At 31.5% G+C, this 21820-nt stretch overlaps 1 protein-coding gene across 2 annotated transcripts; it reads right to left on the minus strand.

The window, feature by feature from the left end:
- Positions 1 to 16116: 16116 nt before the first annotated feature.
- On the minus strand, positions 16117 to 17052 carry LOC107915892 (RING-H2 finger protein ATL78). Of its 2 annotated transcripts, XM_016845084.2 has the most exons (2): positions 16754 to 17052; positions 16117 to 16670 (listed from the first exon to the last, which is right to left on the minus strand). In XM_016845084.2, exons 1-2 carry the CDS (start codon positions 16857 to 16859, stop codon positions 16321 to 16323), a joined length of 456 nt encoding a protein of 151 aa, XP_016700573.1. In that variant the 5' UTR covers positions 16860 to 17052; the 3' UTR covers positions 16117 to 16320. The 2 variants fall into 2 exon arrangements, with proteins under 2 accessions (XP_016700573.1, XP_016700572.1); XM_016845083.2 differs by having other exon boundaries at positions 16117 to 16973.
- Positions 17053 to 21820: the final 4768 nt, after the last annotated feature.

The raw sequence follows: 21820 nt of genomic DNA on the forward strand, positions 1-21820 counted from the left end.
CGAAAGAAGATAGACTTGTGGACGATAAATAAGTATTTTGATTTACATACTTTTGTTGCAGCAAGTGTACGATGCGATCACCCGATTTTCTAACATAATGTGACCTGAACGGTGTCTTCATTTTTTCTCAAAAAAATAACTTTAACTTATAATTTGTAGGTGTAAGTCATGATCATTTGATACTAGACTTCGACATGATATCTAACATAATTTTACTTATGGTGAAAGCGAGTCCCAATATTCCCATCCTAGTGTTTATTGCTAACATCTGTAATCAGTATTATTACATGTTATCGTACTACAAAGCATGGGTCACAAAATAAAAGGTTATGGATAAGCTGTATCACGGTTGGGACAAGTCATACAACGATTTGTAGCAATGGTGTCACGTACTGGATTGATATGTACCAAGCTCTGTAACTGGTCTGAAAATGCACCCAACGTACTACGACGATTGTTTAGTCATTGGGAAAATAGTATTCTATTGATTCTTTTAAACCTTCGATCAATGCAGGGAAGCTTTCTAGCACTGCAAGCCTTTGGTGCAAATTGACGACACCTGGCTATATAAGAGGTAAGAGTATCAATTGTTGATGGTTGTTGCTTAGGATGTTAATCAAAGGATTCTGCTGATAGCATTTGCAATAACTTCCTTCGAAAAGGCAAATGACTGACATTCCTTCATTACCCGATTGCGTCATTGCATTTTCCCACAACTTGACATATGTGTCATACTCGACAGGAGAACCGGAATCTTGGCTGCTGTTGAGCGACATAGTAGCCTTTGGGATCACACCCACCATATGTATTGTATAAGGCATGTCGGCTTTAACTACCACTCAAAATGGTCTTCGAAAAGTGAGCAAGATCAATGCATTGACATGGGTACATAGATGCCACTATTTCCATAATCATGCTAAAGCATATATGGCGTATATTGTTTGCATTCATTAATATACTTTTCTCGACAGGGTACAAGTTTGTCCAACATCGTTTCCATGAGATGTTGGATAACTTCCATGCCATTAACAACGCTAGAGCGGACTACCTCGCCAACATACCATTTGAAAAAAGGACACAATCGTATGATGAAAGTCTACAGTACAAGTACATGATAATGAACCTAGCCGAATGCATCAATTCGGAACTAAAGGGGATGTGTCATTTGCCGATAACCTCGGTTGTCAAAGAAACATATTTTTGCCCAGTTGCCTTATTTTCAAAGTGGGCTGCGACATATGCTAAGAAAATAGTGGGCGCTCACATTTGGTGTGATGATGTAATGAAAGAAATTAGACAAAATACAAAGAGAGTGAACACTATGTATGCAGTGTGTCACTTGCGTCCAAATCTAAGATTTCGGGTCACAGAGTAGGCTACGCCCAACACCTGACCAAGAAATGTCAGGGGCATCATACCGTGTTGACATACCAGAAGGGACTTTCGATTATGAGAGATTCCAAGCACTTTGATTCCCACGCATACATGTAATTGTCGCATGTGCAAATGTTCGAATTGAGTACACACCTTATATTAATAATGTGGATAGACTGGAACGCATGTACAATATAAGAAGATCTGAACTCCCACTCATCTTAAATGAGAGCGTGACCGCCAGTGTCCAATGCCCCATTCGAGTTGGCCCCGAACATGAACTTGCATCGCATCCTAAAAGGTCATCCAACTTTTACTCGAATACACACTAATATGGATGTTTGGGAGAGGAACAATCAATAGAGGTTGTGGGGATACTATAGAAACCCATGGCATACGAAGGCAACATGTTCCGTATTAAGGGATACATTGAGGCCTCAATGTCGCTAGCATTTTTTTTTGTGATATAAAATTGATTACAATGTTTCTTCTTTTTTGTACAAAATTTGTTCTTTTTTTGTATTTTATTTGTATTTGCCATCGTATACTAATATTCATATAGTGAAAAAAATGGGACTTTAAGCACTACTTCAAGTACCAATTACAATTTTTTGGTGATTGAATTTTTACCAGTTTTACAATTTAGTCCCTATACCTTAATTACTCACTAGTTCAATAAAGGTCCCTATCTAAAGTTACATATTTCATATCAAATTTTATATATGGAAAATCACGTTTAATTTACATTAGAATTTAACAAAGACAAATATGAGTTGCAACAGAAATATAAAAAAAATTGATCATTTTTATTGATTTCAATTATATTTACATCACAATAAGTAAATGAAAAATACATCGTCGGCGTCATCGAGCCAAATGTATGCCACAGGGCAATGGCTGACGAGTGCACATGGTATTTCTGTGTACAACTAGTGGTATCGGCTCCTCCACTTGATTGTGATCGTCCTCATATTCTTCGTCTTCACCTTAACCCTCGTACTCATCTTCACCTCCACCTCCGCTTCATTTTTGTCCTTATCGTCTTTCTCTATGCTTGAGTGCGATGCCATCCTAGCCTCTTATCGTTTGACCTCCACTCCAAGAGAAGGTGGTTGCATCGATGACCCACCTCGATAAAACAACGATGTGGTGGGTGTTTGTGACACTATTGGCGAATAGCCACATGACATCGCAAAACTCGAATACGTTAGCATTGATGTGGAAATTAATATTGGAATTGATAACGACATTAGTGTCGGTACATGCGCCGGCATCTGTATCAACATTTGTGTTGACACCGGTATCGACATCGAAGTATAGTATACTGAGAACGGAGGTGCCCCAAAATACATACCTACGAGAGGTGTAGATACAAGGTATTGTGGTGGTGTAAAGCTCGGTATAAAATGTGGTGCTTGTGAATAAAACATGGGGTTAGTGAAATGAACATGAACAAATAGAGGGAATTGACTGGGATGTGGTGTAGACATCAGAGACATTTGTTGGGTTGGAGCCAATGACAAACCTGTTGTGGCATGTCTTCCGAGCCTACATTGCTGGGGGAGTCATTGTGGTTTCTTTTGATGAAGTTTCCTACTCCTCGACTCTATTGATAATATATATGGCTTGTAGATGACTCTGAACCAAAAAATATACTCCAAACAAGCCACTGTGCCTGATGAGAAAAAGGGTTCGCGGATGGATAAGAATTCCATCCTACGATCCCAAATGTTAATGAACTCATTGTGGTAATCTTGCCAATTTTCATCGGTCTTTCCTCGCAGATCAAGCTTGTGCAGTGCTTCCATGTCTCTCGATGGCAGCAAAATTTTTTGCTTCTATCCAAACTATCACATCATTCGATTCGATTCGTGCAGCTCTACCGCCGCGTGCACTATCAATGGCATATTCACGTCCCACATACTCTGAATGGCCAAAAATTTTGGCAAGGCACATTCTGTGATATCTGGATTAGCGTATGACATTCATTCAAATTGCAGTGCACAATTGTAAATTCTATTATGTAAGAAATCTTAAATTACAAATCATTGCATAATTATTATATGTTTGAAAAAATCAATAACTAACCTTGGCTTCTGAGCGTTCACGCCCATAACTATAGTAAGAGTAGACAACCACTGATTCACATCTTATTCGATTTTGCCATCCGACACAACTCCCGGTACAATGTGGTCAACACGACTGATCTCCAACCCAATTGTCTACATTCTTTAAAGTTGACTAGGTTTAGACCTTATGTGTACCAAATTTCGAGATTTATCGGGCATTAGAATGCCCCCGATTAACCTCAAGATGAATAATTTGGTGTATTATTTTTTAACGACGTTGGGCGCGTTCCGAGAAAGTTCTTTGACATTAATTTCTAACCACCTCATATATATTCGACCACCTTGAAACTTGTTCGATACCTTCCCTAAAAATGCCTCATTAAGGTCCTCTTTACCAGGAATGACTGCTGACCCCGTAATGATTGGACCATCCATCGATAAATCAACACACTAATGAATATAGGATCCAATTTATAGCCCCCGAGCATATTAGACGCATGTAAGAATCTCATGTCTTATTGATAACCACGAATTTCGGTGTCTGAGCTCTTTGACAAATTATGTATGAACCCCTCCAAAACACGATCATCTGCCTAATTATATCGACAAAATAAAATATTTTAAAATTAAAAAAACTTTAAATTTAACTTAATTGAAAATAACAAAATGTAAAAGTTCTCCTTACCATTATTGCTTGAGTGGTGGAAATGTGCTTGTCATCGAAACAAATCAGAGAGCTTGTCATTCGTGAAAATTTAATCAAAATGAATTTACGAAATAATTAAGTAAAACTATAGTATTTTTAAATAAGTGTATAGGAAAATTTTGAATAAAACTTGAGAAAATTAAGAGAATTGAGAGCTTAGAGAGAATAGAGAGAGTTGAATTTGAGTGAAAAGAATGAAAAATGACATGACATTTATAGGGAAAAAATACCATTTGGCCTTTAAAATTTTTTACCATTGCCAACGTTTAAAAAGCCATTGGGAAAATGACCGTTGGAGGAAAGTGCGTCTAGCTGGACGCACTTTCACACACTCTCTAAAAAAAACGACTTATTTCTCTAAATTTAAAAAAAAGGCCTAAAAGGACAATTAAAAAGACTGGCATATATTTCTAATTTAGCCCAATAAATGTTAGGTGCAAATGTAAGACACATTACATTTATAGGGAAAAATTTAGGTTCAAACCCTAGAGATGATATTATTAGAAAGAGTGGTCACAAACCTCGAAAAGAATAGTTTTCATGGACCGTTGAGTCTAAACTTAGTTCTCATAGTTGATGTTGCACCAATTAGGAGACATAGATTCAAATGCATTTAAATGCGTATTATCTTTTAATTTCGAGAGTGGGGTCTTTAGATAATTTAAAAATTACATAAAAATATTAGATGTACAATAATTAAATTATTCAATTTCATAATTAATATAAGTTTGTGTCCGTGCAATGAATGAATTAATTTTGTAATGCTTTTTCATGATATATAAAAGAAAAAAATATTGTGAAACTTTGGATAGATGAACAACTTATTTGGAATGAAACTAGTTTATCTTTGTGATTGATATTTATAATTCTTTATATATATATATATATATAAAACAAAATCTTGGCCAAAAAAGTTATGACTATGGTGGGAAGTCTTTCAATGAGAAGCAAAATGAGTTGTGCAATTAAAGGTTTAATTTATAAATTAGTACTTAAAAATTTTCTTTTATTTTAATATTTAAAATTTTTTTTTACAAGTAGTATTTATTTATTTTTTCAAATTGGCACCTCTATATTAGTTAAATCATTAAGTCCATCTGCTCATTCTATCATGTGGCACTCTATTATTTAATAGAAATAATATTATTTTTATTATTTAAATAATTTGAAAAAAAATTATCCACATTATCACCTAAAAATATCTCCCACTTATAAATTCCAATTGATTGAATTATAAAACAATTATGGTAGGCAATGTCCTTCCAAGAGAAAACAATCTAATGTTTGAGTTCTAGTAAATTTGATTTATAAAATCTTAAAAATATTAAGATTTCTAAAATATTATAAAAAAACAGTAAATTTTTATATTTTCTTTTTTCAATTTTATAATTTTTTTCTATTCTTAAATATTTTGTAAATTTTGAAATAAAATTTTTTTTGTAACTTTTTCATTTGTAAAGATTTTAAAGGTCCAAAAGAAAAATTTTAGATGCAGGCCAAATTTGATTATGGTGATGAGATAGTAAGAATGGTTGGTGGTTTCCATGGCTTGGTGTTTAATATTTGAAATTATATTGTTGTTTAAAGTATGGTTTTGAGGATTCAAAATCAGCTTGCAAGTTTTGTTATTTTAATGTGAGTGCAGTTGAGTGGGAGTTTCATTCTCAACCAGAATGTAATTACAATTCAGCTATGTATCAACTTTGGTTGTGGTCCTGCTAACAATTCCTTTTAATAATAATGATAAAATTAACTCCAAATAATTATATGTGTTACTTCAAAATAATATTTTTTATTTAAAATAATTGTTGGAAGTTGCGGTTAAATCATTATTTTTTTAAAGGAGGACCAACAACCAATTGAAGTGCTCTTTTAGCATGATTTAGAAAGGTGTAAGAATACAATTTTACATATAGCAAAACACTTGAAAATAAAAAGAAATATATGACGACACATACTTTTACATTACGTGGCACATCTTGTTTCTTATAATTATTAACAGATAAAATGAGAAAATCTAGATTTGTAAAATTTCACTTTTTTTTTTTTAAATTCAACAGATTTTTATTTTGAATTTATACCTAAAAATAAGATAATTTTTTGTTCTTCCCTCCTCCGGGCAAAACTTTTTTAAATTTGATTTTTTATAAAATTTATAAATTTTTATCATAACTTTAATAACACTTTTAGTTTAGTTTGGTAAGTTTATACGAAGTAGTATCTAAATATTAAATCGAAAAAAAAAATACATAATTGCAATATCTAAGTATAAAATAGTATTGTCGATTGAGTTTTAGTTCGACTGACATGAGTTCAAATGCACTGAAGCGCATTATTCTCCAATTTATGGGTTATGGAGGGGTTATAGGTAATTTTAGGTATTGTGTCAAAAAGAGTAAATATAATTAGAACCTATAATGAGAATGATAAAAAAATATAAAATAATATCTAAATATTAATTAGGTAAAAATAAAATTAAATAATTAAAATATCTCATACAAATTGAATATTTAACTTATTTTATTTTTTTAAAATATTAATTTTGATGATCAAAATTATCTCAAATTTAAAAATATATTATTTAAAATAGAGCCAATCCATACGGGTCAAACTTACTTTAAAGCATGTCTATTTTATATTAATATTCCGGCCCTTATTAATATTTTTGGCTTCACTCTGTTTGAGGATTGATTAATTATTTATTTGGGATTACCATCTTAATAGTTTAAACTTATAATGTTGAAGCTGTTGTGTTATGTGATCTTATTTTATATGAACAAGAACTTAATATGGCTTTGTTTTTGTTGAGGGAAGAAAAACAAAGGGAGTTGAAAATCTCTCACTTATTTTATTTTATAATACCTAATTTGGGGTAAAGTGAAAGAAAAGAAATTTATAAATTTTTATACTATGTAAAATTTCATTTTTAACTTTTTTCTTCTTAAAATATTTTTCTGGGACTCTATCAAAACAACTTAACTCATTTAAATTTTTTTACTAGAACTTGCAAATTTTACTTATAATGTCCTTAACCAATGTTGGGCATCAAAATGCATCTTTTGAACTTTCGCTTTATGTCACAGGACTAAAAAATTAGTCTGGCAAATCATATGACCTTAAGTGAGAAGTTAGCTTCAAATCCGCCTAAATTAGCCTATCTCTCAAAAAGGCATGAATTCTCAGAGAAATTCTATACGGCACCGAAATAAAGTGGAAGCAAACTCTCAAAAGTGAAGAGGTAATGAACAAATAAAAAAGCCACAAGAAAGCAAATACACACCAAGTGTTTGAGTAAATGCTTACAAAAGTGTTAAATTACTTTGAAGAAATATAATTGAATGATTACAAATGATGATGAAGACCTTTATTTATAGTTGAGCTTCTCCAGATCCAACGATACAATTTAAATTGCATCGATGATAAAAATTAAAGTCTATTTACAAGATGAGAGTCCTTAGGGATTTAAATAATATACAATCTTATCTCTTAATATTGACAATATTCACTATGGTAATTGAGTTTATTGAAATGTTTTCACTGGGCCACCAAGACTTCAAGTAGATAAGCTTCTACATATGTTTCACGATTGAAGTTAGTTCAAGTGGATTAAATGAGTTTCATTTGATCAATTGACCTTGTTGGGTGATACTGTGCGCATTAGTCACAGGCTTTAATTTGCGATCCGTGACACTTACACTAGTCATACCCTTTGGTCTCTACAAGTTTGTTGTCAACCAACAGAATATCTACAATAAACTTGTTTTAAATTAAAAAAAATGTCAATGTATTATTGGGTAATATTTTAATTATTTTTAATGAAAAATATGAGTGTTATATAATTTATAATTTAATTTAATTATTTTTATTTTTATTTATGCATAGAATAGAATTGAAAATTTCATTAAAAAAATTTCCTTTCCTCTCCATAGTTTGTCCAAACAAAAAAGAAATATTAAAATTACTTTCTTTTAAATATTTATATAAAATTAAGAATTTTGTTCTAAGTGGATCATTGTAAGAAAATAAATAACAATTGCTTTGTATCATTGGGAAATTTGAGTGGTGCATGTGTATGGCGAGTCCAACATGATTGCAAATCGAATATCCGAGTTGGTCAATTAATCTTTCTCCGTATTAATTTGAGTTTCATCATCTATTGCTTAATGGCAAGTTAGGGGCAGCTCGTTTAAGGCCTTCTCCATTTTAGTTTCTTTCAATACAATAACATGTCAAAGGTGATAGATGACTTGAGACGTGTTGGGGTTGCGTCTTCTTAAATTGAATCACATCAATATGTAGAGATGCACATAAGTAGCGTCTTCTTAGGTAGGCATTGAAGAGACTTCACCACAGTGCGTCTCTTTAGGCCTAACTTAAGGAGACGCTTCTGCCGCGTCTCCTTGGAACTAACCAATGGAGACACTAGGTTGAGTCTCTCTGGATTACCTATGGAGACGCTTTCTCGCATATTCTAAGTTGTTGATTGTAGAGACGTCAGTCATCATCTCTGTAGGTCTCTAAATTGTCTTGATAAGGGATTACCAACATAAATTCACTGCTGATATTCATTTGGTCCTTTATCAATACTTGCACAACATTTGTCCCTTATCAAGACTGACTTACATCAGTGTAAGTAAGTTCTTTTCCCTTAAACCTCTTGTTGAACGTGTCAAGTAAAGAGAGGTTTCTTCAATATTCTATTAAGAGAAAATACATAAATACATCGGTGTAAGTAAGTTCTTTGAATTGATTGTTTGCTGTCAAATATATAGGTATTTTCTTTTATTCCTTGTAACTAACCAATGGAGACACTAGGCTACGTCTCTCTAAATTACTTATAAATACGCTTTCTCGCGTCTCCTAAGCTGTTGATTGTAGAGACGACAATCATCATCTCCGTAGGTCTCTTTTGTATAGTTTCTTTTATAGAACCCACTAAAACCCTCATCTCCTATTCATTAAATTGCTGCCTCCAAAGATTTTTCTCTCCTCTCTCCTCTTTAACTTTCCTTTCTTTCAATTTCTGATTCAATAGAATTTTGTAAATCAAATCAAATTAAAAACTCAAATTCTTTTTAGGGTTTTTTTCTCCTTTTTTGCATTGCATCTATTTATCCTCTCCACTTCTCAACAAAAATATCAAATGATTTTGCTAATGGAAGATATACAATGGGTGCAGATAATAAAAAAAAGGGGTAAGCTTACTAGCCCATTGCATTCTATTTCTTTGCCTTGGTGTCAAATGGACTTACTTACAAATTTTCCCTTTTTTTTGTTTATTTTTTTAAATTTTTAGGTTTTTTATTTTTGAAGTTTATTGGATGACAAGGAATGAATATTTATCTTATCCTACACTCTGATTAAACCATATAGATTCAGATCTTCGCTTATTGATTTTTTGATGTCATTTTTTGGTTTTAATTTTTTAATTAAAACCCTATTGAATCCCTATTTTTTAGAAATAAAAAAATGATGAAAATAATATGTTTGTGCAAACGCAACACCATCATTGGTGCAATGAGTGGCATTTTCCACACGAGATTTCTGATTTTACTTTCTCTTCAAAATTTGGTATGTTTTTAATTTAATATTATCAAATAGTAAGTTCCAAAAAGTGTTTATGAAGATCAATGGAAATGCTTAGTTGAGAAGTGGAGGGGTTGGGGACATGATGTAAGTAATTAATAGATTAAGATTATTTGTTGAGATGTTCATTACCTGGTTAGCGACATGTTTGTACATTAAATGCATATTTGTGTACTTACGCATATATACATTATTTCCTACTTTGAATGTTGATAGAGATTGTTGAAGATTAGAGCATCATCACGTGCTCATCTGAAATTTGTTCATACCATGGGGCCAGTGTGTAATAGCTCGTTTTTCAGTGGTGTTGGAAACAGTGATTTTGGGGCCACCAAATTTGACGAGTAAGTTCGTAAATATTATTATTTAATATTTATGAGTCATGTGATTTTTAAAAAGGTATTTGATTTGATAATTTATGTTATATAAGTGATTTATTAAGTTCAAGTGGTTTTCAAAAATAAGGTATTGAGACCTTGTTTTTATAAACTGAACCGTAAATATTTAACGAGTGTCATTAAGGTGATATTAAAGTTTTGTTAAGAAATTTTAACGTTTCGATTGTTAATTAATTAAAAAGGACCAAATTAAAAAAAGTGCATTCTCGGGACTCTATTCCCGTAAATCGGACTCGTAAGAAGCTAGTTGTGTAGTTAATTAGGTTTCGGTTAAGTGAATTTACTTGAATTAAAATTAAATTAGGTATAAGGACTAATTTGCATATAGGGTAAAAGTTGAATTATAGATTAATAAAAACTAAAAGGACTAAAGAAGCAATTATGCTATTTTTTCTTTAGGAGCATAAGGTAGATTTTTTTTGTGAAATTAAGTATTAAGTGTATATATATTATATTATATTATAAAAAAATAATAATATAATAATGTATAATAAAACAAATAAAGAATAAATAAAAAGAAAGAAAGATAGAAACGAAACAAAAAGAAAAAGAAAGAAAGAAAGAAAAGAGAAAGGAAGGAAAGGAAGAAGAAAGCCACAGCCTTAGGGCTTTAATTGTTCAAAGTTCAATTGGTTAGTCAATTTAGTCATTTTTCTTGTAATATTTATGTTTTTAGAATTCTGATGTTAAATACTACCCGACCCATGTAAAAATTTTAGAAATTATTGAGTTTTTAAATGTTGTTAATGTTGAATAATTTTAGTATTAGGGATTAAATTGATAGATTTTTAAGCTAGAAATGAAAAAGGATTAAATTGTAGAACAATTTGTAAATTTTGAGTAATAGGGACTAAATTGTGAAAAATTAAAAATTTAGGAATTTAAGTGAAATTAGAGAGTTAAATCTAGTTTAAAGTGGAAATTGAATAACAATATAGAATTGATTGTGAAGAAATAAAATTAGTCTCGGTTTAGGGACTCAATTAGAATTTAGACAAATGTTGAGTAAAAATTGAAATATGCAATATGAAATTGAATTGTACTGTATTGATGAATTTTAATTGTTTTAATTCTGTAGCTAACGTTGTACCGAAATCCTCGACTAAAAAGGAGAAAGATAAAGTCGATGAGGAATAGCTCGAAATTTCTGGTTTGTATTTCTATAATTTGAATTTAGCTGTTAATTGTTATAATTCAATTTCATGTATATGGTAAGTGTTGAGGTGAGAATTAATGTGTTTTGCAATTGAAATGGATTGATTTAGTATGTGATGAATTTATTGAATTTATATTGATTGAATTGGTATATATATATTGAATATATTGATTATTTGAATTGAAATGAATATTGGTTGTATTTGAAAAGTGAATTGAAACCCTATGAACTGTATCGGGCTGAGTTGGATATAGATGGCATGCCATAGGATTGGAAGAGTAAAGGGATTTCTTCGACTTTGAGTCGATGAGACACTTGGTGTCAATTTACTACTTCAGATTAATCCGATGAGGCACTGGGTGCCAATTTACTTCGGTTTAACTGATGAGACACTGGGTGTCAAATTATTACTTCGAATTATCCGATTAGGCACTGGGTGCCAAACTGGTGTGTTTTGTTTGGATCTGTATATCAGTCCGAGTCTGAGTCGTGTTAATAGGGGTAAATGAATAATAAAGTTTTATAATTGATATTGAAATGGTATGGTATGAGAAATGGAAGTGAAATAGTGAATTGAAAATAAAATGTGAAATATGTTGCAAATATATGAAATATATGAGTTATATACTCATGAAATGACTATGGAATGAATATTGCAATTGTATAATGAAATATGAAATAAATTGTGAAAAACTATTTATATAACAAGTATGAGAATTGAGATATTTGTGAAACAAATGAAATATGATATGGTTGTTGTAATAATTAAATATTAATATGTATTTATATTTCAATTGTATAATTGTAATTTCTTATCTTTAAATATTCGGATTATAGAAATACCACTGAGTTTATATTCAGCGTACGATTTTGTTTCTCGTGTGCAGGTTAGGTACTTAACTTTTGATCGTCGATTCAACATCCAACAACGATCCCGAACTCAAATGTGGTGATGTTTATCCTTTGTGTCGGTACGTACCTAGGTTGGCTAAATAATAGTTATTTTGTGGTTTGATTGTAAATGAGGTTATAAGTTTAATTTTGGTTGGTTTTATACATATAAATATGTGCTTGCTTTTGAAGCCATATTATGGCATGATAAATTGAACTAAATCTAGATAGGTGCATGTGAGTTTAATTCTATGTTTAAGTGCTCATGAACTAGGAAAATTGATTTGGATTTGGTATGTTTATAATTTGGATTAAAATGATGCTTTGATGACTTGTTTTGATGATATGAAATGTTTGAAATTTCTGTCTGTTTGATCTGTAAACTCCGGTAATGCTCCGTAACTCGGTTCCGACGAGGGATACGAGTTGGGGGTGTTAAACAGTGTCTTTTGCTAAACGAAACTGGATATGTGTAAGTTTTTCTTACTTTTTAATTAGTAATGCTTTATTTCTTTACGATAAACTTATATTTATACATTATTATTTTAGTAATGATTTGCTAGGAGGAAGAGAAGCATAGAGAACTTTCTCGACTTGAACACTTTCACTATCAACACTGTAAGGATGATGGCACATTCATAAATGAGCATGTCGCCGAGAAACTCTATGTATGTATAAGTGACCTGGACACATTGCATTATCTAAATTATGCTCCTTTTTTACGACTATATAATAATTTGATATAGTATGTTGGTTTATACTGCTTGATAGCAAGAGGCATTGAATAAACTAGAGAAAATTATTTCAGAGAGAGGGGAACCCATGATACAAGAAGAGAGGACAACCTTCAAAAATGAAGTTTCTGAAATTGTGATGGGTCCTGACTTGCATGGAAGGACGAGAGGATACGACCTTGGCACAACCCCAGTGGTTTTGCAAAACTCACAAAACACAGAAATGACGGGGACAACATCAAGGTACAAAGTGATTAATGAATTATAGGAAAATCATGAGGAATTAGCTGCAGTACAAGCTGAGAATGATGAGTGAAAACAAAATTTTGAAGATATGCAAACTAAAAATGACAAGAGATATTCTAATCTTGACGACTACTGTAGGTTGGTAAATACAACATGAACTTCCTAGTTCTTTTGGATATGCTTGTGTTGGAATGGAGCTATTAAAAAACAATCACCTACTTCCTTTTTGTTCCTTTTGTTGCTATGATTGACATTTTGTGGACATGCAATGTTAGATTTTGGTGTTTGACTTGTAACCAAGCTACGTTTCGAAACTTGATATATCAAGTTAATTTAATCACCAGGTTCTTATATTTTTTAGTGATTTATTTGTATTATTAATAATTGATTAGTAATATGGACTCGAGCCCCACCGAACATTGTACTAGAAGCAATAGAAATGCAAACCACATCTCTTTGCAAACTGTGCTATAGAGGTGCACTGTGTCTCCACTAACTAGAGGTAAAGACACAAAGAATGCGTCTTCTCTAAAAAGGTTATAGAGACGCAAATGACATGTCTTTACAAATTGAATTATAGAGACGTACATCTGCGTCTTCGTTGACTAGAAGTAGTGACATGAATAACGTGTCTCCTCTGACTGGAGGTACACAATGGATGTGTCTCCATTGACACGCCTATAGAGATGCATGCCTCGTGTCTCCATAGATTAGATTGAGCTATAGTGTCACGCAGATGTGTCTCCACTAACTAGAGGTAAAGACACAATGGATGCATCTCCACTGACTGAGCTATGGAGACGCGTGAGTTTTTGCATTGCCAACCCTAAGAAGACATACCTAGTGGTGACGCATGCAGATGTGTCGCCACTCACGTCACCAAACTCTATAATGACTCCATTTCGCATCTCCTTAGAGTTCTTGGTGCATCACTATTGACTTATTTTGTTGTAGTGTTTGTACTAAAGTTTGATCTACTTTTCTAAAAAAAAAAGAGAAAAAAAAACAATATTACGTTATTATTTAGGTATATTTACATTAGAGCCTTATGATTCTTTTAAGAAATTATACGGTAAATTATAAGAATAATCAGAACTAAATTATAATAATTCATAAATACATTAATAGTCAAAATATATTTAAGATAAATATGGAGAGAATTTATATTTAGTGAAACTTAAACTAAAATAAAATATGTGAAAATTCACACATAATTTATATAATATGTTTCCTTTTAAATATGTTTATATGGTATAGTTTTTTTTTTTTCATTAATGGATGATCTTAAAAGAAGTGTGGAGGCAGGACCACCGGTTGATTATAGCAACAATAGGTTTACGTATTCTTTCTGGAACTGCTCTTAACCTAGAGTTTTGCTTTATTATGCCCATCTCTGGTGGTATTGGAAGATATAGATTACTCATACAGTCATAAGAACCTTAAATGCTAATGCTCCACTTTCTCATCATGTTAATCGTTACTACATTATTTGCATATCGTATTCAAGTTTTACCAAGTTCATACGTTGCAAATCAAATGCAGGCAGTGGGGTCTGTATGAGTTATTAGTCAGCTCCCTCAACGAAATTGGTTGCTGTGAATATTATGAAACAAATCCCACCTCTTGCAACAATTTTTTTATTCTGATTCGACGGTATATTAGTGGATTCTCATTCGTCTTCCATTGATATTTGTGCTTTTCAATTAGTGGTTTGAAGTTATTACAGTGTTTTAAATGTGGTCTTTTTGTTTTTTATTTGTTTTCGAACTTCCTCTAATGTAGGTCTCAATAGGATGTTTTTTTTGGTTCATACGTTTGGAGTTTTGTGGGATTTACTTTACATGGTGTCATCTCAAGGGACTGCAGTATTTTGGTAAGGTTGAAGTGCTCGGTTGTCTAAATTCGATTAATACAAATGACGTTAACAGCATAAATAACAAATTTATTTTATTGGTGAGACGTCTTTAATTACAACTAGCAAATCTGATTCCAAGTAAAAAAGATATTTAAATCTGATCATTTTGTTTTTGAAAAGATTTGATATCAAGTATGCTAGTGATATTAGAAAAACGGTTTAAGGTGATACTGGTTCTGGATTCTAACTCCAGATAACCTTGTATCCCTTTTTTTTATTAAAAAAAAACTTATATCCTGTACATATTTGAATATGAATAACAAGATATATTATTAACTTTCTAGATACATAAAAATGTTAAAAATAAATTAAATATATTTGTGACCTCCCATCCTTTATTTTTGTATTAAAAAACTAGTGATAGAGTTAATGAAACTTTGGTATGGTTAATATAGGCTCAAATATTGGGTCTTAGATATTGTTAATAAATGTTGAAATATTGGGTCATAGAGTATTTAAATTCAAATCTCACTATCTGTAACTGTCATGTGTTGGTCTCCTATGTCATCATGTGCAATTGTTATATGTGGGTTTTAGTTTAATGAGTCAATTATAGTTTCTGTTGAGGGGAGTTGGATGTCAGATTCTCAACGAAATGTATTGTCTCACTTTTAGGGGAGTGCGTCGGATCATAGTTCAATCCCTCGCAAGTGCACTTTTCATAATTAATATTTATAACAATAATGACACTTCTCCCATAAGCTTGCATGTCTAATCTACACCAACCATTATTTAAGACGCTCCCCTAGTGGAATAATATCTTTCGTTGAGGATCCAAAACTTAAATTCTCTTAACATTTTTATTATTTTTTAATTTAATTCATTTGTGATTTATATTAATTTAATTCTATTTTATAATTATTTGCGATTGCTCCATGGAGACTTTATGCTTTTTTTTTTTTTTAGTGATTACCATTCTCGTAAAATACAATCAGTTATTTGCATTCCCTACTTTTCACTATGATCTGTTTTTCATAAATGTAGGAAAAACAGATAAAAATAAATAGAATATAGGTTCAATTCAGTTGATTCCTGATGGAATATACCAATATTTAAATCCTTTTATTTGCAATACTTTTCCTTATCCCCAGCTACATAAAAAATATCAAAAAAATAAAGCCTAGCAGTAACAGATATCAAACTCTGCACAAATTTACTGCTTAACTTTACACTACTTGTTTTTATGGTGTTTTAGCAACTAAGTCACCTATGGCTATGCACCAAAGCTTCAGGCTCGACCGGTGCCTATGGCACAGCGGTTTCCTGCACAGGAGTAGGTTGCGATGAGCTAGCTTGGCTGCTAAAAACAACAATCTTTTGGCATGTTTCGACGAGGCAGTGCCTACATTTCGGGCAAGAGGAGCGGCAGCTCAGCCACTTGTTGATGCACTGGACATGGAATCCATGGTTGCACATCGGTAAAAGCCGAACGCGGTCACCGGGTTTGAAATCCGATAGACATATGACACACTCGGAGTCCAAGCCAGGCATGTTCAAGTCAGCCGAATAATTTACTGTTGGAAAGGTCTTTAAGGCTTTTCGGTTGATCCCTCTATTTGGTGGTTGACCTGAGGTGCTGGCTCCGGATCCTGAGGCTAGTAAATTTGAACACCTTAATACACACCTAATGATAGAATTGAGTACTAAAGTGAACATTATAGCACACAAGAGGACTGACATAACCATAATAACGTTTGCATCAAAGCTGTTGTTTCCGGTGTAAGGATGGTTGGTTTCCGTGTTCGTAGGAGCTGCCATAGTCGGTGTCGGAGAAGGTGGGGCATGCAGCATCAACAACCTTCTAGAGTGGAAATCTCCAAGCAAACATTGAACTTGAGTGGAGATGGAAATGGACATAGTTTGGAAAAGCTCAGCTGTGATTTTCAAGCAGGTAGTTCCTTCCAAGGTGGTTAGACAAGGGGATTTATATATATAGGCAAATGTACGGATTTGAAAGCCTTTTGAGCCTTTATGGATAAAATAATTTTAAAATTTACCATCGGTATATATACTATTTGAAATTTAATTCTTTTACATTTATTTTCAGAATTTTTTTTTTACTTTTCAGATTTTAAAAGTTACATCCAAATATTAATATTGTTCATTTTTTTGTTAAATTTATTGGTGTAACATTTTGAAATTAAAAAAAAACTCATTTGGTAAATGTAACTAAATAAATGTTGTAATTACCGAATAATATTTTAAAGTTTATTAGGCGAATTTTAAAAAAAAACATGGAGTTGTGATTGGCCACATAAAACATATTTTTTTAATAAAATTTTAAAATCAAATTAATATATATCAAAAAGATAATTTTTGATCTACGAAATAAAAATCGAATTTGAAAATACGATTATGTGTGAAGAATATGTTAACACCCACATGACACCCGTTAATAAAACGGTACCATTAATCATGTGTTATTCATAATTTTGATACAATGGAGTGTCTCAATAACACTTTGACATAACTCATAATTATCATTGTATTAGGGTATTGCCTTATTTTCAGAAAAGGAAAAAGAACAAGTATCAATGCTAAGTATACAAATAATTTCTAAACATATAAACAAAATATGAATAAATAACTTAACTTTACTATATACTACATAAATAATAAAATAAAATAATATTAAATATATTAAAAATATAGAGAATAAATTCTAAATTTATGGGTAATACAAGAACTAATGAAATATTTTAACCCATAATAATAATAAGGTCCTGACCTATTTTGTGATTTCTACTTTTTTTTCCACATCTATCACAATCTAAATTCCAACTTGCGATATGCTTTGTTTTTGTTTTTGTAATAAATTATTGTAAGGGTTTTAGACCATATAGCAGGGGACTTGTATTTTTGTTTGGATGTAGGATTATAATAAATTGTAAGGTTTAAGGAGTCAAAAGGATTAGAAATAGATTTCCAATAATTTTATTTGTAAAATAAATAAGTTGTTTCATATCTTTGAAAATATAATATAAAGGTTTGGTCTTTTAGATATATTCACTTAATAATATTAAATACGATACTAATACAAAACCACCTTAAAATTTATAAAAATATGAAATATTTTGAATAAGATTAAGAAAAAAACACAAGATTAGTAGAATGATCCTCCATCCGCTTTTACCTCCCAATTAGTGGAAGTTTTAAGTCATTATTATATTTATCAGTGTTATTGCTTGCTTTCATGATAATGATGTAGAAAATTACCAAGTGGAGGTCGTCAAGCAAATAAAATCATGTTATAAACATAGTATTTGAAAATTGTGTGCCAATGATTTCAACCGTTAAAAAAAAAAAAGAGAGAAAAGAATCCCACTACCAAAAGTCTATCAAAACTGGTATGAGAATCTAAATTTTATAATGAAGTTTCTCATAATTGCTTTGAACAAGTCATACATTAACAACGACTCCATTTGTCTTTTTGTAAAACACAATCTATACTCTTGATTAATTAAGTAGAATTTACAACTAAATCAATGCAAAGATATACAAAAAAGACTTACAATTGCACCGCAAGGTCAAATGGCAACTACATCACCCACAATGCCTCCATACCCACTCTAAATCATTGCCTACCTACAATTGCAGCCAACTATTCTATGACTGCCTCCTCTTGGCCCTCAATTCTTAGCCCCAATATTAATTGTTCCACCTCCACCACTCTCACCTTAGACTAATTATTGCCGACTCTAAAATCTACTTCCTTATAAATCTGTTGCATCTAATTAGTGATAACCATAATGTTTCCCTAGTAAAGGGATCAACGAACTGACCCCAATGTTTAGTGACATTTTAAAATGTTTTGAGGCACCATGCATAGGTGGACACTCCATAGCATAATAACCATACCTTTCTATTTTTTTCCCTAACCCCTTCCGACCAGTTATAACTAGATGCCTTTTCCTAACTCTCTATATCAGCGAAAAAAATGGGAGTCTAAAGCGTACAAGGAATGAATGATAATTGTTGTGTTTACTGAGGAATGAATGTTGTAACCTTTTTAAAATATATGTAGTGTTTCAATAGTTGCAAATGAAAAAGTTATAAATAACCAAAAGTTATATCACTTGGTTATTAACTAAGAATTATCACATTTCATAGTGATGAATTATGTCTCTTAAATTCAAAAATTATATCAATTTTTTATTAACAATGAATCATGATTATTCAAGGACACATCTATTGAATAATCATGTTTATTGTTAAAAGATGTGACTATCTATCTATTTAGATAGTTGTGTTCCGATGAAAAGACATGATAATTTTTATAAATAGGAGCCAAATTTCATTTGCTTGATACACTAGAAAAACACATCAAAAGTTTTTTTCTATTCTCGCACAATCTTTTATATTCCTAGATTGTTCTATAAAGTTTTATAGGAGCCAAATTTCATTTGCCTGGCACACTACAAAAACACATAAAAAGTTTCTTTTTATTCTCATTTTATATTCCTAGATTGTTCTATAAAGAATTACTGCAGAAATTCTTTATAGAAATTGCTATCCTTGCTATGCTCCGCTCAGTGCTTAGTAGACTTTTTCCATCAATGCAAAACGTAGACAATCATTGGGCTTTATTGCATCATCGAGATTCATTTGCCAGTAACTCTTTTACACACCATAATATAAGAGGGGGCGAATAGAACATTAAAGAAAGTGACACTGATACACACCTTAAAGCTTTCGTTAATTTAACATAAGCTTATTTTTATCTCCTGCACCAACAATGAATGCAAGTATTTATAGCTAAATAGCCATCAAAGATTGAACAAAGATAGGTCCCAAAATTCAAAATGACAAAAAGTTAAAAATAATTTAAATAATAATAATATAACCATTACAACCCAGTATATGTTTTTTTCTATTTCTCAAATTAAATATCATTTGTTCAATTAATTTAAATGAATTAATTTCTCAATTAAATCATTTTCTCAACCCAATTCTAATTTCATTAAAATCATGATAATTTTACCATAAAAGAATCTGTGAGAAAATATATTTATTTTTTCTACACTCAATTGGATTCACAATGATCAATTAATTTAGATTCATTTTTGGGCTTCAATTAATTAATTAATAATTCAAAAAACCATAAATTAATTCTCAAGAGATTTTCATACTTAGTGAGAAAACCACATTCATTTTTTAATGTAACTCATTTCTCTAACTTTATCATTTCTATCCATTTCTGTTTTTTGATTCATCCTACAATTCATTTCTGGTTTCAACAAGCTAGCTGAGAGATCAATTGAACATATGCAATTGATGCTCAAATGATTTATAATTAAGTTCCAACTTTTCGCCTGTTAATTATAAACTCATTTCCCCAACAACATATCATTACGAAAGCAACTTAATCAATGCTTGTCCAATGACCTTGTCATAAGTGTGTTACCTTCATAGGATATCCTTAATCTCTTTGGGATAATATCCGTTTTCCCAATATGATCCTATTTTATCTCATGGTAACCTTTACATCTTCATTCATGAAAAGTCAATTACTATAAAATAGTAATCAAGTCAATCATCACAAAGACAAATGACCCATGACAAATGAGAGTATATTATTTGCCCATATCTCGAGCTATGAATTCCACTGTTTTGAATTATGCTACATACTGTAAAAGTTGTACACCCAACGCACCAACTTTCGGTTCCTTATCAATTCAAACTTAAGCTTTTACTTACATCAAAGTGTACGAGTCACGCATACATAGTCCGTCATCCACTAAGGATTTAGGTATGCCACACTATGAATGTCACAAGTGAATAAATCCATAAACGAATTCAAGATCTATTCTGTTTGGGTCCTGCCAGATGTACTATCAATCTAGTCAGTCACATTTATGTCTCTATCTTTTGGGAGTTATTCACTCCAATGCCTAAGACAAAACATCTCCCCAATCAGAATTGATAGATGACATATTAGTCTTTCAATTGGTTTGCTTATTTCTGATTAGACTAAGGACCTTTTTAGGTTCGTCTACTAATACAAGTTGTCTTTTCGTATCACGATCCGACCACGTAATACTGCTTAGTATTAGTTAAACATTAGACAACCAATGAGCAACATTTGCTTCCATTTTACTTTGCATGCAAAAATTATTTGAGAAAAATTTATACAAAGTATATTAATTTAATTAATAAATTTATTTTATTAACCAATTTGTTCGAAAAAAATGACAAGTGTATATTGACGAAAATACTACACTTAAGGCACTAGATCCAACAGTCTCCCACTTGCCCTAGTGAAGTAGATGAGTCATATTTCTCATTCTTGTGTCCTTCATATGTTTCCCCAAAGAGCTCTTTTGCTACTAGATTCTTGGCAAAATAAATCCCCAGGGTTTGTCCTCATATTCGATCTTTGACTACATCCACTATTCCATCAAACACTGCCATCTACCTTATGATACTTTGTATCAATGTGTTTTGTCCTTATGTGGTTTCTTTGAGCCTTAGCTATATCTACACTATTATAATGCCATAGCTTTTTCATACCTGATATTCGACCCTTCATAGTGAAGTTAATAGTGCAACCTTGCTTGACACTTATTCACATTATGGACCCGCTGTCTATGATAAAACACAGCCTGGTGTCGATTTCCTCAAATACCGACACGTTTGGAAGTCAGAATCAATATATTTAATAAGAGCAAGATCTCCCCCAAATTACATAAGCATATAATCCCTCGTTCTCTATAAATACTTGAGTATATGCTTAACTGCTTGTCAT

Source organism: Gossypium hirsutum, chromosome D10 (genome assembly GCF_007990345.1).
Source record: "Gossypium hirsutum isolate 1008001.06 chromosome D10, Gossypium_hirsutum_v2.1, whole genome shotgun sequence".
In the NCBI taxonomy this organism is placed as follows: Eukaryota; Viridiplantae; Streptophyta; class Magnoliopsida; order Malvales; family Malvaceae; genus Gossypium; species Gossypium hirsutum.

What these genes read in the sequence shown, in the direction of transcription:
- LOC107915892 (XM_016845083.2), bottom strand. Translation starts at nt 16,932, where the DNA reads ATGTCCATTTCCATCTCCACTCAAGTTCAATGTTTGCTTGGAGATTTC.